The sequence below is a fragment of the Octopus sinensis genome, linkage group LG21 (assembly GCF_006345805.1).
Source record: "Octopus sinensis linkage group LG21, ASM634580v1, whole genome shotgun sequence".
Lineage (NCBI taxonomy): Eukaryota > Metazoa > Mollusca > Cephalopoda > Octopoda > Octopodidae > Octopus > Octopus sinensis.
The window spans coordinates 12,548,912-12,563,787 of record NC_043017.1 but is presented as its reverse complement, the minus strand read 5'-3'; the positions used below and the strand labels follow the sequence as shown (position 1 = coordinate 12,563,787).

Here is a 14,876-nt window from a genome sequence, read left to right as displayed (position 1 = left end):
GAATGTGTGTGTGTGTATGCACATGTGTAAAGGTGTGTGTATGCAAGCAGTTTGCTCTTTGCGGATGCGTATGTGTGTGTGTGTGTGTGCATGTGAAAATGTGTTTAAATGTGGGTGTGTATGTGAGAATGTGTGCGTTTATGTGTGTGCATGTGGTTCTATGAGAATACGCGTTTGTGAACTTTTGCTTGTATATGTACGTGCTTTATGTTGTTTGTGAATGTGTGTAAAAATGTGTGTGATTGCGTGTAAATGTGGGTGTGTCTTTGTGAATGTTCTGTGTTTGTGTGTGTGTCTGTGTGTGTGTGTAATCAGCAGATCAGATCTGCTACTACATGTTTTAGGTTACTTAACCCAGAGAGAGAGAGAGAGAGAGACAGCAATTGAGAGATAGACAGATAGAGAGAGAGAGAGAGAGAGAGAGAGAGAGAGAGAAGACAGAGAGCGAGAGAGATATAGAGAGAGGAGAAGAGAGAGAGAGAGAGGACAGACAGACAGACAGACAGCGATTGAGAGATAGACTAGAAGAAGAGGGGGATATAGATAGATGATAGAGAGGTGACAGTCAGACAGAAGCGATGAGAGATAGACAGAGGTGAATATGTTAAGCATAATGTGTATATCTACATAATGTGTTGTAACAGTGGTTACATCAAAAATCTAGCATGCCAGGGAGGGGTTAGGGTTACTGTTTGTGGGTGGGTTAGCTTTTTTCCTTGCCAAGGTGAGGTGCTTCAGGGTGTTGGGCGTGTACTTAAGGAGAGGGGTGGGGTGTTGGTGGCAAACGATGTTCCATTTTGTCTGTGTTTGTTCTCTGTGTTTAACTGGAAGCTGACTTAGATTGTTTTAAGTTGCTCGATAGTTCTTTTGCAGCACTGCAAGTACTTCTTGGGTACGTGATAGAAACAGATATGGGGGTAGGCCTTCTGGGTGGGCGGGGTGACTTGTTGCCCTTCTCATGTTTATTCTTTATCTTGATTTTGTTGTTTGACGTTGTTGTTGTGTTGTTGTTCAGCTCCAGGTCAGCCCCAACAGAAAACTCTTACTGGTAAGAATAGTGTTTCTAAATGAAGTAAATAGAGAAATTCAAAGGGTTGCTTTGGTACAGTGGTAGAACATCGTGTTTACTGGAGATGTGGGTTCAAATCCCACAGGCAGCTTTTGATTTTTCTTATCCAAAAGGTTTAAACCCAATATATACATGCTATTATTTATAGTCTTTATCAAAGACAGTTTGCTGGCAAAATTGTTAGCATGCAATGCAGAATGCTTAGTGGCTTTTCATCTGTCTTTATGTTCTGAGTTCAAACTCCACTGAGGTTGACTTTGCCTTTTATCCTTGCGGGGTCAATAAAATAAATACCAGTTGAACTCTGAGGTCAATGCAGTTGACTTATCCCTTCCCTGAAATTGCTGGCCTTGTGCCAAAATTGGAAACTCTCTTATTTATAGTTTTATTTAAAGCCAGTGAGTTGGCAGACTGTTAGCATGCTGGACAAAATGCTTAGCAGCATTTCATCTGTTTTTACGTTCCGAGTTCAAATCCCACCATGGTTGACTTTTGTTTATTCCTTCTCGAGCCATGCCTGGCTCATTAGGGCCGGTTTCCCGGTTTCCTTGGTGTATAGGTTCCCCACCTGGACAGGACGCCAGTCCAACGCAGGCGAGCTGCAAGATGCAGGAGGAAAGAGCGAGAGAAAGTTGTGGCAAAAGAGTCAGCAGAAGTTTGCCATTACCTTCCGCCGGAGCCGCATGGAGCTTAGGTATTTCGCTCATAAACACACACATCGCCCGGTCTGAGATTCGAACCCGCAATCCCTTGACTGTGAGTCCAGTGCTCTAACCACTGTGCCATGTGACTCCACTCATGGTTGACATTTGCCTCCCACCCTTTTGGGTTGTAGAATAAGTACCAGTTAAATCCCTGGGGTCGATGTAATTGTCTAGTCCCTACCCATCGACCCCATTTCAGGCATTGTGCTTATAGAGGAAAGAACTATTTATAGCTTTATTTGTCCCTTTGCGTAGCTTATCATTGCCACCTGGCAACTTAGGAAGTCCCATTAGCAAAATGTCAGGCAAAATACCTATTTCTTAACTACCCACAAGGGGCTAAACACAGAGGGGACAAACAAGGACAGACAAACAGATTAAGTCGATTACATCGACCCCAGTGCGTAACTGGTACTTAATTTATCAACCCCGAAAGGATGAAAGGCAAAGTCAACCTCGGCGGAATTTGAACCCAGAACGTAACAGCTGGCAAAATACCGTTAAGCATTTCGCCCGGCATGCTAACGTTTCTGCCAGCTCGCCGCCTTGAGGCAAAATACCTTGTAGTATTTGTTCTGATTCATTGTTCTCTGAGTTGAAATCCCACCATGACCAACTGTTCCATTCATCCTTTCTATGTCAATAAAATATTGCTCCGAAGAAAATTGTTAGATGCTTTGCAGTATCTGCTCTAACTCTTTTCTTTTTCGAAAGGGCAACATCAGTAACGACGCTGCTACCAAGCCAGGGCAATCCCTGCCTTCTATTTTTAGCTTTATTAAATTTTTTTCAAGTAGGATCTACTTCCTCCTCCAAGACATGCCATCTGTGTTCCATGTCATTCCCAATTAGTAAGAACCATGACCAAGATGATACTTCCTCTACACTGCCCAACCTATCTTTTATATTTTTATTCAGATGCATTGCAATATAAAGTTTCAGCACTAAATGTCTACTTCCTTTTCTAAAGACAAGATGGTGTGATTATATAAGAGAGATTTGGCTGCTATTTCTAGTAGGCTGAGTGTCCATTTCATGGGTCTCTTTAACTTTTATCTTTTACTTGTTTCAGTCATAAGACTGCAGCCAGGCTGGAGCACCACCTTGAAGGGTTTTCGGTTAAACAAACTGACATACTTTTTTTTAATATTTAAACCAGATACCCATTCTATTGGTCTCCTTTGCCAAACTGCTAGGTTATGGGGTCGTAAACAAACTAACACCGGTTACCAAGCAGTGGTGGAACACAGACTGAAACACACACACGCACACATACATGATGGGCTTCTTTCAGTTTCCGTCTACCAAATCTACTCATAAGACCTTGGTTGGTCCAAGGCCATAGTAGACGACACTTGCCCAAGGTGTCATGCATTGGGATTGAACTCAGAACCATGTAGTTAGAAAGCAAGCTTCTTACCACACAGCCACAGGATGTCAGTCAAATTCTTTTTTATTTTTTTTTTTCTGCTTTGCATTGCGTCATCCGTAGAGTGAAAAGAGGTAAAATTTATTCAAATTTCAAAAGTGATACACAAAATTTGTTGGAGAAGAATTGAGTTACAAAGGAAAAACCAAAAGAAATTCATTAAACATAAAAATATTTCTTGTGTTAATTCAAATAACATTGGAAAGGATTATAGTAGAATGGAAAAAGAAAAAAACCCCAGAAATGAATGAATTTATCTGGCAACCCAATATTTATATATATATATATATATATATATGATGCTATATATATTATACATACATACATACACATATACATACATCTGTGTGCATATATATATATATAATATATATATATATCATCGTTTAACGTCCACTTTGATAGATATATATATATGCACACACATGTATGTATAACATATATATATATATACACACACACATGTATGTATATGTGTATGTATATATATATATATATATATTATATATATATATATATATATATATATATACACATACACGTGTGTGTGTGTGTGTGTGTGTATGCGCGAACACACACGCACACACATTCTTTTTGGCAGAACCTTCTTTATCAAAATCTGTTCTTGTGATTCAACACACACCAGGGAGCCTGGTTCTTGTTAGGGGTAATTCACATTAGGACCTGCTTTAATAGTTCATCAACACTCATCTAAGGCTGGTTCTCGTCAGGGGTAATTTTCTCTGTAGGATCTGTTCCAGCAGCCCTGCGCACATCAGGGGTTGGCTCTTTGCCAGATCCAATTGCAGTATGATTTGCTCCAGTGGCCCAGGGCACTGTAGGGGCTGGCTCACATCAGTGGAAGTTCCTTTAAACATCTGCTCTAGCAATCCAGCATACACCTGAGCCTACCTTGTTTATGGGGAGCAGCGAGTTCCAAAGAGGTTAACTCAGTTGGAGCCTATGGTTGTGGTGGTGGTGGTGGTGGTAGTAGTGTTGTCATCATCATCATCATCATCGTCATCTTTTCTGTTTTTGTTATCTAATTCCAATGACTAAACTGTTCTTTTGTACTTGTCACATTTTCAGTATTCATAATTTTATGGAAATCGAAATTTGACTACATGATTTGTGTGTGTGTGTGTGGATTTGTTGCTTTTCAATTTTATTAGACTTCAGGAACATCTGTTGGTTTTGGTTCTACCTGCCTTCTACTCGTACCTGTCTTATGCATGTACCTTTCTTGTTTCTGTATTCATCTTGTACATGCACCTGTCTTACACATGCATCTGTATTGTGTCTGTACCTGCCTTGTATGTTTGTACCTGTTTTGTACATCTTTTATGTCTTATAGGTATATCTGTATTATGCATGTACCTGTCTTATATGTATGTCTGTCCACTTTGTATACCTATCTTGTTCATATACCTGTTTTATGCATATCCGTCTTGCATGTGTACCTGACTTACATATGTACCAGACTTTATAAAAAAAAAAAAATTGGGGGTTGATTCATTCGACTAAAATTTCTTCAAGGCATTGCCCCAGCATGGCCTCATCATCATCATCATCATCATCGTTTAACGCCCGCTTTCCATGCTAGCATGGGTTGGACGGTTCAACTGGGGTCTGGGAAGCCCGAAGGCTGCACCAGGCCAGTCAGATCTGGCAGTGTTTCTACAGCTGGATGCCCTTCCACTCCGTGAGCGTAGTGGGTGCTTTTTATGTGCCACCGACATAGGTGCCAGATGAGGCTGGTGAACGGCCACGCTCGGATGGTGCTTTTTACGTGCCACTGGCACGGAGGCCAGGCGAGGCAGGCAACGGCCACAATCGGATGGTGTTTGTTACGTGCCACCAGCACGGAGGCCAGTTGATGCGGTACTGGCTACGGCCACGTTCGGATGGTTTTCTTATGTGCCACCGGCACTGGTACCACAAAACTACAAATTCCATTGATGTTGATCGATTTCGATTTGATTTGATTTTTTGATTCTTTGATTTGCACTTGCCTCAACAAGTCTTCACAAGTAGAGTTATGTATCCCAAGAAGGAAGGTATGCACAGGTGGACTGACTACGTCCCAGGTAGGGGCCACGGGTTATGGCCTCACTTGTCCTGCCGGGTTTTCTCATGCACCGCATACTTCCAAAGGTCTCGGTCTCTTGTCATTTCCTCAGTAAGACCTAAAGAGCGAAGGTCATGCTTCACCACCTCGTCCCAGGTTTTCCTGAGTCTACTTCTTCCACAGGTTCCCTCAACCGCTAGGGTGTGGCACTTTTTCACACAACTATCTTCATCTATTCTTACCATGTGTCCATACCAGCGTAGACGTCTCTTTCACACCACATCTGATGCTTCTTGGGTTCAACTTTTCTCTCATGGCACTTACACTCTGTCGGGTATGAACACTGACATTACACATCCATCGGAGCATACTGGCTTCGTTTCTTGCAAGCTTACACATATCCTCAGCAGTCACGGCCCATGTTTCACTGCCATGTAGCATGGCTGTTCGTACACATGCGTCATACAGTCTGCCTTTTACTCTGAGCGAGAGGCCTTTTGTCACCAGCAGAGGTAAGAGCTCTCTGAACTTTGCCCAGGCTATTCTTACTCTAGCAGTTACACTTTCGGCACACCCGCCCCTGCTACTGACTTGATCACCTAGGTAACGGAAACTATCAACTATTTCTAGTTTTTCTCCCTGGAATGTGGCGGAAGATGGTCTTAGTGTTATCACAATTGAATTAAAAGTGAAACAATATTACATCACGTTACAATAGAGATGTTATTGTTTCACTTTTGACACATAATACTGAAACAGTTTAAGAGATTGCTCTGGGCTTGCATTAGGCAAGAATTTGAAATTTCTTTTGGCTCATGACTCTCCATGAACCCTAAGTAATGCATGTGTAAAATTTGAATGAAATCAGTTGGGTAGTTCTTGAGTTTTAGCGATGCACACATGCAGACAGATACACACACACTCTCAGTTTTATATATATAGATATATAGATTAAAAGTATATATATTGTGTGAATTTTCCTTCTTCTATCATATTTTTCACTATATATATATATATATATATATATATATAAATAAATCCTCTAAGTTAGCTTATGGGATTTCATGGGAAGCATTTTTGGGTTTGCTTATAAAAAGCTCCTCTGCTATTTATTCTGGCTACCACGTATTCCTGTTTTCCAGAGTAATTTTACGGGAAGGTCATAACTCAGGTCTTGCTATATTGTGTAGGATAAATATAATAATAACTAGAAGCTTTGGATGGAAATTCATCAACATATATGTTATGTATGTGTATGTAAATATGTATGCATCTGTGTTTGTGTGTACTCTTGTCTTGATGTCATGGGATGGTGGTAAGCGAACGTCACTGTCATACGAGTGGTGTTGTTCATTTGCAGTCTTCCTTGAAAAGCATGTTTGATCATGGGGGAATAGTAGCTATGCTTGGTAACAGATGAGGGTTGGTGACCGGAAAGGTGTCCATCCGGCTGTAGAAATTCTGCCTAAAAACCAATTTTGCTCTGTCTTGTGCAAGCTTGAAAAAATGCAAATGTTAAAATGATGATGGTAACGATGGTGATGATGATACATACACACTTATATGTGTGTGTGTGTGTGTGTGTGTGTGTGCGTGCGTGCGTAGCTGGAGAAGATACCTGTATTGTCATGCGATATATACAGTAGTACGATATATCCAGGACAGGCTGCGGCGACTGTAAGAACAGCCATGTCAAGGTTGGTTGTATTGGAAAAAATCAGAACTGGATCACCAGACATTCCCCAACCACACACCGCTTGCTTGCCAAGTATGTGCTTAGTCAAAGTCAGCTCTAGGTCTGCTACTACTGCTGCTGCTACTACTACTACTTCTACTACTACTACGGCTACTACTACTTCTATCCCCGCCGCCACCACCACTACTACTACTACTATTATGGCTACTACTTCTATCCCCACCACAACCACTACTACTACTACTACTATTATGGCTACTACTTCTATCCCCACTACCACCACCATCACTACTACTACTGCTGCTGCTGCTGCAACAAATACTAATACCACTACTGGCACGGCCACCACCACCACCACTGCTGCAGCTACTACTACAACTACTAACCATATGCTGTTGCTTCTTCTAAAGGTAGCCCTTTCACACACACACACACACACACACACACATTTGTAAACATATATACACATATACATTTGTACACATATGTACATGCATACATATACATACTGATACGTATACACTCATTCATAGGCGTATGTGTGTGTATATATATATATATATATATATATATATATATATAATATATATATATATACATACATACACACTTAGAGTTGTACATTTGTATACACACACATACACACACACATACTAATCAACAGGTAACTTGTTCTATATTTGCTGACCTGGAGATTACATAGATACTGTTATTTAGTCACAAAGTTAAGGTGTTAATGTTCACCCCCACCCCACCACTCTATTACCTCTGTAACCAGCTGGAGTATACAGACAGCTCAGGGATTTAAGCCAATGCCTGAGCTCCTGTTTAGCCAGAAACAACAGCCAAATTTTCTTTCGATTACACTTCATTGTTTTTTTTTTTAAATGAAACAAAAAAAAAAAAAAGGAAAGTTTATATTGCCCCAGCATGGCCACAGCTCATTAGCTGAAACTGGAAAATCAAAATCAATTGCATTGCTTAATGTAGTCCAAGGTAGACAATGCCTGAAAAAAGAAACATAAAACGTTTTTCTTTTAAATTTTTTTATTAGCACTTGTTTCAGTCACTGGATTCTGTGCTGAATTGCCAAGCTATGGGGGACATAAACAAACTGACACCAGTTGTCAAGTGGTAGGTGTGTGACAGACATGCACACACACACACACACGTCAGGCTTCTTGCAGTTTCTGTTTACCAAATCCAAGGGCTTTAGCAGAAGATGTCCAAAGTGCTGTGTAGTGGGGTTGAACCCAAAACTATGAAGTTGGGAAGCAAACTTCTTAAACTACATAGCCACACCAGCACTTACGTCCATATTGATATCATTCAGGTTTCAGTTTCTTACCCAACTGCCATATATGACCTCTCCTTATGCTATCATTTTCACTATAATATAACAGTAATGTTATTTGGTGCAAGGTCAGCTGTGTAATGAAATTGACCGGTAATCAAAAATCATTCTAGCCAATAATTGGGGAATACTTACAAGAAGTAATCATTCTCAAATGTTTGCATTTTACTTTCAAAATGATTTAATTCTTTATAGGACAAACTTTTGGGGAAAAAAATTGAATAAATTGATATTGACCACTTACCTGAAGCACATAAAATTTTTAAAAATTTGGTTATTTGTCCCTTTTAGCATTTAAACTGACCATATCGGGCCCAGATATTTATTCTACCTGTTTTATGTTTAAGCTGGCTAGATCTGGCCTCTCACCTATCCTACAATGTTATTCTAAAAACAGACGGTCAAGTGACTGAAACCTCAAACCTACAAGATAACGCATGGTTAATTCAAAGCAATGTGCACAAATGCTAAAGGGTTTAAGCAGTGGTTTTGAACTGGGGTTTCTATGACCCTTGGGGGGCCCATATAGGTGTTTATTGTTAAAATTTACATACAATAAATTGGTTTTATTTTTATAATATGCAAAATATTTAAAGAATTTTTGTAATACCATTCCTAATAATATTTAATTATAAAAATATAGTAGGATTTTATTAAACAACAAATGGCTATGGTGGTCCTCCCAAGTAATACAGGAGTCTGATGTGTCCATAGGGAAAAATGGTTGAGAACCACTGCTGTAGACCTAAATCACCCCCACCTCAAAATTATTGGCCTAGTGCTTAATGTTGCTTGGCTTCATGCTCTTGTGGCTGGGGTCATTCCAAGTTAGTGGTCCCAGAGGTGGCATCATGCGTAGAGCGACCAGGTCCATCAGTGCTCTCCATCACTGGCATCCCTCTGCAAGCCCCTCTGCATCCTCCAAGGTGACTTTGAGTCATTTTCTGGGGATCTTTCCCAAATCACATCCAGCCATCTGGTGTAGGGCCTGCCACAAGGCCTCTTCCAGCCCACTGCTGCTGCATCGAAGGCGAGCAAAGCCCTGGTAGAATGATCTCGCGGGAGACAGAGGACATATCCGTACTAGCGCATGCAATGGATAGCCATGAGGTGGGAGGCTGCAGGCTGATGCATGTGCGCGTGCAGTTCTTTGCGCTTAATTTAGAAAGAATTATTAAAGAGTGTGTGGTGGGGCAAAACATTTTGTGGTATGGGGGTGGGGCTCAGATATTTATCTGTGTCTTAGATCACTGCTTTCGATTGCAGGATTCCTCAGTCAAGGCTGATCTGTGACTAAATACCAAAATTGCTGTCAGACATATCATTGCATGACACTTGACCCCACTAGAAATAGCAGCCAAATCTTGCTGAAATCAGACTCTAGTTTTTAAAAATGAAATGAAAGGGATCTGCCTGATCTGCTATAAAGGGCAACCAATACTTCCTCAAATCATATTGTATCCTTCTGTCTTTGATAAAAGGAGCAAAAAGAGAAAAGGAAGATCTAGATCTACTATGTCTGGAGGTGGTGGGGGAAGAAGCACACACACACACACACACACACACACACACACACACACAGACTCACGGACACACGTGCACTATGATAGAATCCAAAATGGCATAGACATAACAGAAATGGCTTTGATCTTAGATCTGTTTGTTCAGGAGTGACATCTGGTTAAATAGCATCACCACCACCACCTTCACCACCACCTTACCCACCACCACCACCACCACCACCACTTCACCACCACCACCACCACCACCACCACACCACCACCACCTTCATCACCACCACCACCACCACCACCTTCATCACCACCACCACCTTCACCACCACCACAACCACCACCACCTTCACCACCACCACCACCTTCATCACCACCACCACCTTCACCGCCACCACCACCTTCACCACAACCACCACCACCACAACTACTACTACTACTACTACTATCCAGCAGCATCACCTCCACCATTACCATCAGGAACCCCCCCTCCCAACACCAGCACCAAAACCACCACCACCACTGCCACCTTCTGATTTGATGGCCACATCTGCCCAACCTCTCTCTTTCTCTCCAAACATTGACAAGACAACCGACCGACCGACCGACCGGCCTGCAAACCATGTTGCCAACCATCCAGCTGGCCAGCACCATGTCTCTTGCACTTGCCAGTGCCATAGTAGCTGCATGGTTGTGTGTCACCGTGGCGATGCTAGGTCAGTAAATCGATGCTTGGCCAGGTGCTCTTCTTCGCTGATGCGATAGTCTAGCTGTTGTTTATTAGGGTCTCAGTACAAAAGGCACCTTCTGCTAATTAACACACCAATTAGCTATGCAACAGTAACTGATTCTAGTGAATGTTTAAAACTAATTTATTTTTATGAATGTGTTTTTCAGGTATTATTTGATGTAATTACACTCAACATTATAAACACACAACATTATAAACACACAGAGCATCTATTTGGTCGCTTGATTTGCTAGAAATAGCAGGCAAATAGCACAAATGTGCATTGTTCTGAACCATGACAGCAACTCTGTTACTCTTTTACTTGCTTCAGTCATTTGACTGTGGCCATGCTGCAGCACCGCCTTTAGTCGAGCAAATTGACCCCAGGACTTATTCTTTGTAAGCCTAGTACTTATTCTATCTGTCTCTTTTGCTGAACCGCTAAGTTACGGGGACGTAAACACACCAGCATCAGTTGTCAAACGATGTTGGGGGTACAAACACAGACACACATACATATATATATATATACATATATACGACAGGCTTCTTTCAGTTTCCATCTACCAAATCCACTCACAAGGCTTTGGTCGGCCCGAGGCTATAGTAGAAGACACTTGACCAAGGTGCCATGCAGTGGGACTGAGCCCAGAACCATCCAGTTTCTGTCTACCGAATTCCCTCTTAAGGCAATTGTTGTACAATGTGTATGCATTTTTCATGCAAAGCTGAATTATTACCATAATAATAATAATAATAATAATGATAATGATAATATTAGTCACCTTGTAGTATGCCAAAAATCCACAGATTACTGTATGATGTGATTTTCTTACAATACTTGTGCTTAGCCAATAAATCTACCTACCTATATATATATATATATATATATATATATATATACTAAGCAATAAAGGGTTTTAGCAACGAATTGCCTTACCATATATATATATATATATATATATATATATATATATATATGTACTCACATCAGCCTGTTGCATTAATGCATTTGTGTCTTATCACTTATCTCAAGGATTTTTACTCACCATTATAGAAAAGAGTGGTTGGTTTGGTTGGTTGCTTATTCTACCTTGTTTCTCACCTGGTCACCTGAAGTCATTTGATATTTCTTGTATTGCTACCTTCTTCACATTTTGACCATAATACAGACACGTACATAACAGCTCTGTATGTATTAAACATTACACGCACTCATATATGCATGCATACATACAAAAATACATATATACATACAGACATACAGACACACACACACACACACACATGCACACACGTCTGTGCGACACACATGTCCCTACCACACACATGTGTTTATTTAGGCGATGTTGCTGCAGAATATCTTAAAATCAGTTAATTAGAAATATTCAGACTAATTGTTTTTTGTATGACCTGGACAGAGTAGAAGATGGTGATGATGATTGTGGTAGTGGTAGTGGTGGTTGTGGTGGTGATGGTTATAGTAGTAGTGATGGCGGTAAATGGTAGTGGTGATGGGACTGAATGCACTTTTGTACCAGCACTGTAGTTAGTTGGCACAAGTGAACCTATCTATCCAAAGACCCAGTCTTCAGTGACGTGGCATTGCATTACTACTACCAATACTATTACTATCACTGTTGTTACTCCTGCTGTTGGTGGTGATGATGATTCTCTCTCCCTTGTTGAAGACTTAGATATTTCCTTCTTTTTTTCTTTCTATCTCTCTCTCTCTTTTTCTCATTCTTGCTTTCTCTTTTTCATTCTTTCTTTCAATATCTCACGCCACTTTCTTATTCTTCTCTTGAAAGACATTGGTTGTTGTTATTTGTCATCACAATAGAGCCGTCACATCTGCTGCATATATTCCTGCCACCCCGCCAGCCTCTCCTCCTCCTCTCTTCCTCTTTCCCTCCTCTTCAATCTACTCTTCTTTTTATCTTTCTCTCTCCCTCTCTTTCCCTTCCTCTCCCTCTCCCTCGGTCTCCTTTGCTGTCTCTCTAATTTCGTTCATGTTATTAAACGACTCCGACTTTGGATCATTTGAAGGAGTATTCTTTCGTTATCTCGTTATGTCATTTTTTCTCTCTTCCAATTCTGACTGTTGAGCCTTGTCTTCTCCTCTTTCTCCATCTCCCCCACCTCCTGCAAGAATGGCTGGTGCCTGTGGATGTTGGCACCTTCTAGTTCTTGGTTTCAAATCTTTAAGGGCTTGGCTGGTATCCAGTTTCTTTCCTTATGGTAAGTAGTTTGTCATTTCAAATTTATTTATTTCATCATCACCATTGTCATGTCCATGGCATTTCTGGCTTTTTATGCTCTACATTAAAATTCCACCAAGGTAAACTTTGCCCTTACATCGTGTTTAGAGTGAGGGAACTTGTTGATAAAATAAAAGTACCAGACAAGTGCTGGGTTGTGATAGAACTGGCTAACACTCCTCAAACAAAGCTACAGGCCTCATCCCTAGGGCTTCATCAACTTTTAAAAATTTCACTTGAAAAGAAGGCGAAAGTTGAGATGGATGTGCAGCCTTCTCCCTAGTAAATTTGTTGACAGGTGGGTGAATGCGATGAAGTGGGCCTATTCTAAGCTGGTGCTTGTAGGTTGGGGTGTATGGAGGAGAGTGTCACACTTGTCATGAAATTCTCAATGAGTAGGGTGGTTTAGGATTTGTGGGGTTCCTTGGTTCCTCCTGGGTGGCATCTCCCCCTGATTTGGATTTTGTTTCTTTCGGTTGTCAAGCGACGTTGGCGGAGATAAACACAAACACACACACACACACACACACGCACAGACTTGCCCAAGGTACCATGCAGTGGGACTGAACCCGGAACCATGTGGTTGGTAAGGAAGCTACTTACCACACAGCCACTCCTATGCCTGTGTTGTTTATATTTTGTTTCTTACTTTACTGCTTTTTTTTTAATGTAGAGAATGTTTGTTGTAGTTACTGTTGTCATTATTGTTTAGGCCTAGATCAGACTCATGATCAAAGACACTCCAAACATGACCTGCCTGTTTATTAACCCGAATACAACGAATATCTTGAGCTACAATTATTGACTTGATTATTTTCCCCACCCCATTTCATGGTGGGATTTGAAGAAGATTTAGCTTCTTATGAAGATTATTAAGCAACCATGTGTAAGCTTCCTCATGAGCACATGTAGCAGGCATGGCTGAATGGATGATTTGATTGATATTGGATTGATGTTCATGTCTGTGAGTCTGAAGAACCATTGTGCTGCTGAGCATTAATACAACATAATAAGAAGATATGAGTTAACCCTTTTCACACCAACCTAACCTGAGATTGAATCTGGTTCTTCAATATAAGCTTTTGTTTTAAAACAATGTAATTTAAAACTTCCCTTAAAATTTCATGTTTGTTTGTGTTCCAAACACCAGATAAATGATAGCAAAATTGTTTTACTAAATTCTTCATTATTTAAAAAAATTAATTAAAGAAAAGCAGTGCATTTCTACAGAAATATGACAACAAAAAGGTTAAGAGAAATTTGGCTGCTGTTTCTGACAGATTGTGTTACCATGTATTGGCTCAAGTTCCTGTGGTTATACAGCTTAGTCTTAACTACAACCACGGAAGACTTGGGCTGTTAACTTAGCCATGCATGCTAGGCAGTGGTTCTCAATTAGGGTCCATATAAGATTTTGGGGGCCCATGTAACAAAATAAAAAATTAGGGATCCAGAATAGTATTTTAAGGGCCCCTGAAAAAGTTTTGCTTTAGATGTATGTATTGCATGAAATAGTTAGGTTTCTTTCTCTAACATTTTGCATAGTTCGACTTTCACAAGTTAAGGGGCAAATAAGAAAATAGGAATTTTGAAAAAAGTTTCTGTAAAACTAGTTTTTTAAACATCAAATGGCTGTGTGTGTGTGTGTGTTTGGTGGGGGTGGGTCACCAGAATAAATTTAATAATCAAAGGGGTCTGTAGGTGAAATATGGTGCAGCAGGTGCAATGTGTAATGATGTGCATTTTACACACGTGTAAATATTTGTCATCGCTTTGTTTATATCTGCATTTTAAAAAGATGCTTGTTTATATGTGCACAACAGGATGACTTGTCCATGCACGAATACTTAAGTAACAGCATGCTCACATCTTCGACTGTGTATACACAATGATATATACACAGGCATATACAAACATATACACACATAGAACACGTGTGCTTGTGCATACATTTTTAGTGCTGCATATATTCATATATGAAATGCCATGCGTGAGTGTGTGTATGTGTGTGTGTATATATATATATCATCATCGTTTAACGTCTGTTCTCCATG

General features: G+C 40.5%; 1 protein-coding gene across 3 annotated transcripts in view; it reads left to right on the top strand.

Annotated features, from left to right (window-relative positions):
- Nucleotides 1-14,876, top strand: part of LOC115222912 (CTD small phosphatase-like protein) — a 225,145-nt gene that overhangs the window by 140,844 nt on the left and 69,425 nt on the right. Inside the window, exon 1 of one of the 3 annotated variants that reach the window (XM_036511998.1) lies at nt 12,659-12,802. The exons of the other annotated variants lie outside the window; for them this stretch is intronic. Coding sequence (XP_036367891.1) covers nt 12,715-12,802 — 88 coding nt within the window. The 5' untranslated portion in view covers nt 12,659-12,714. Of the gene's footprint in view, nt 1-12,658; nt 12,803-14,876 lie in introns of those variants that run through there. 3 annotated transcript variants of the gene reach the window in all.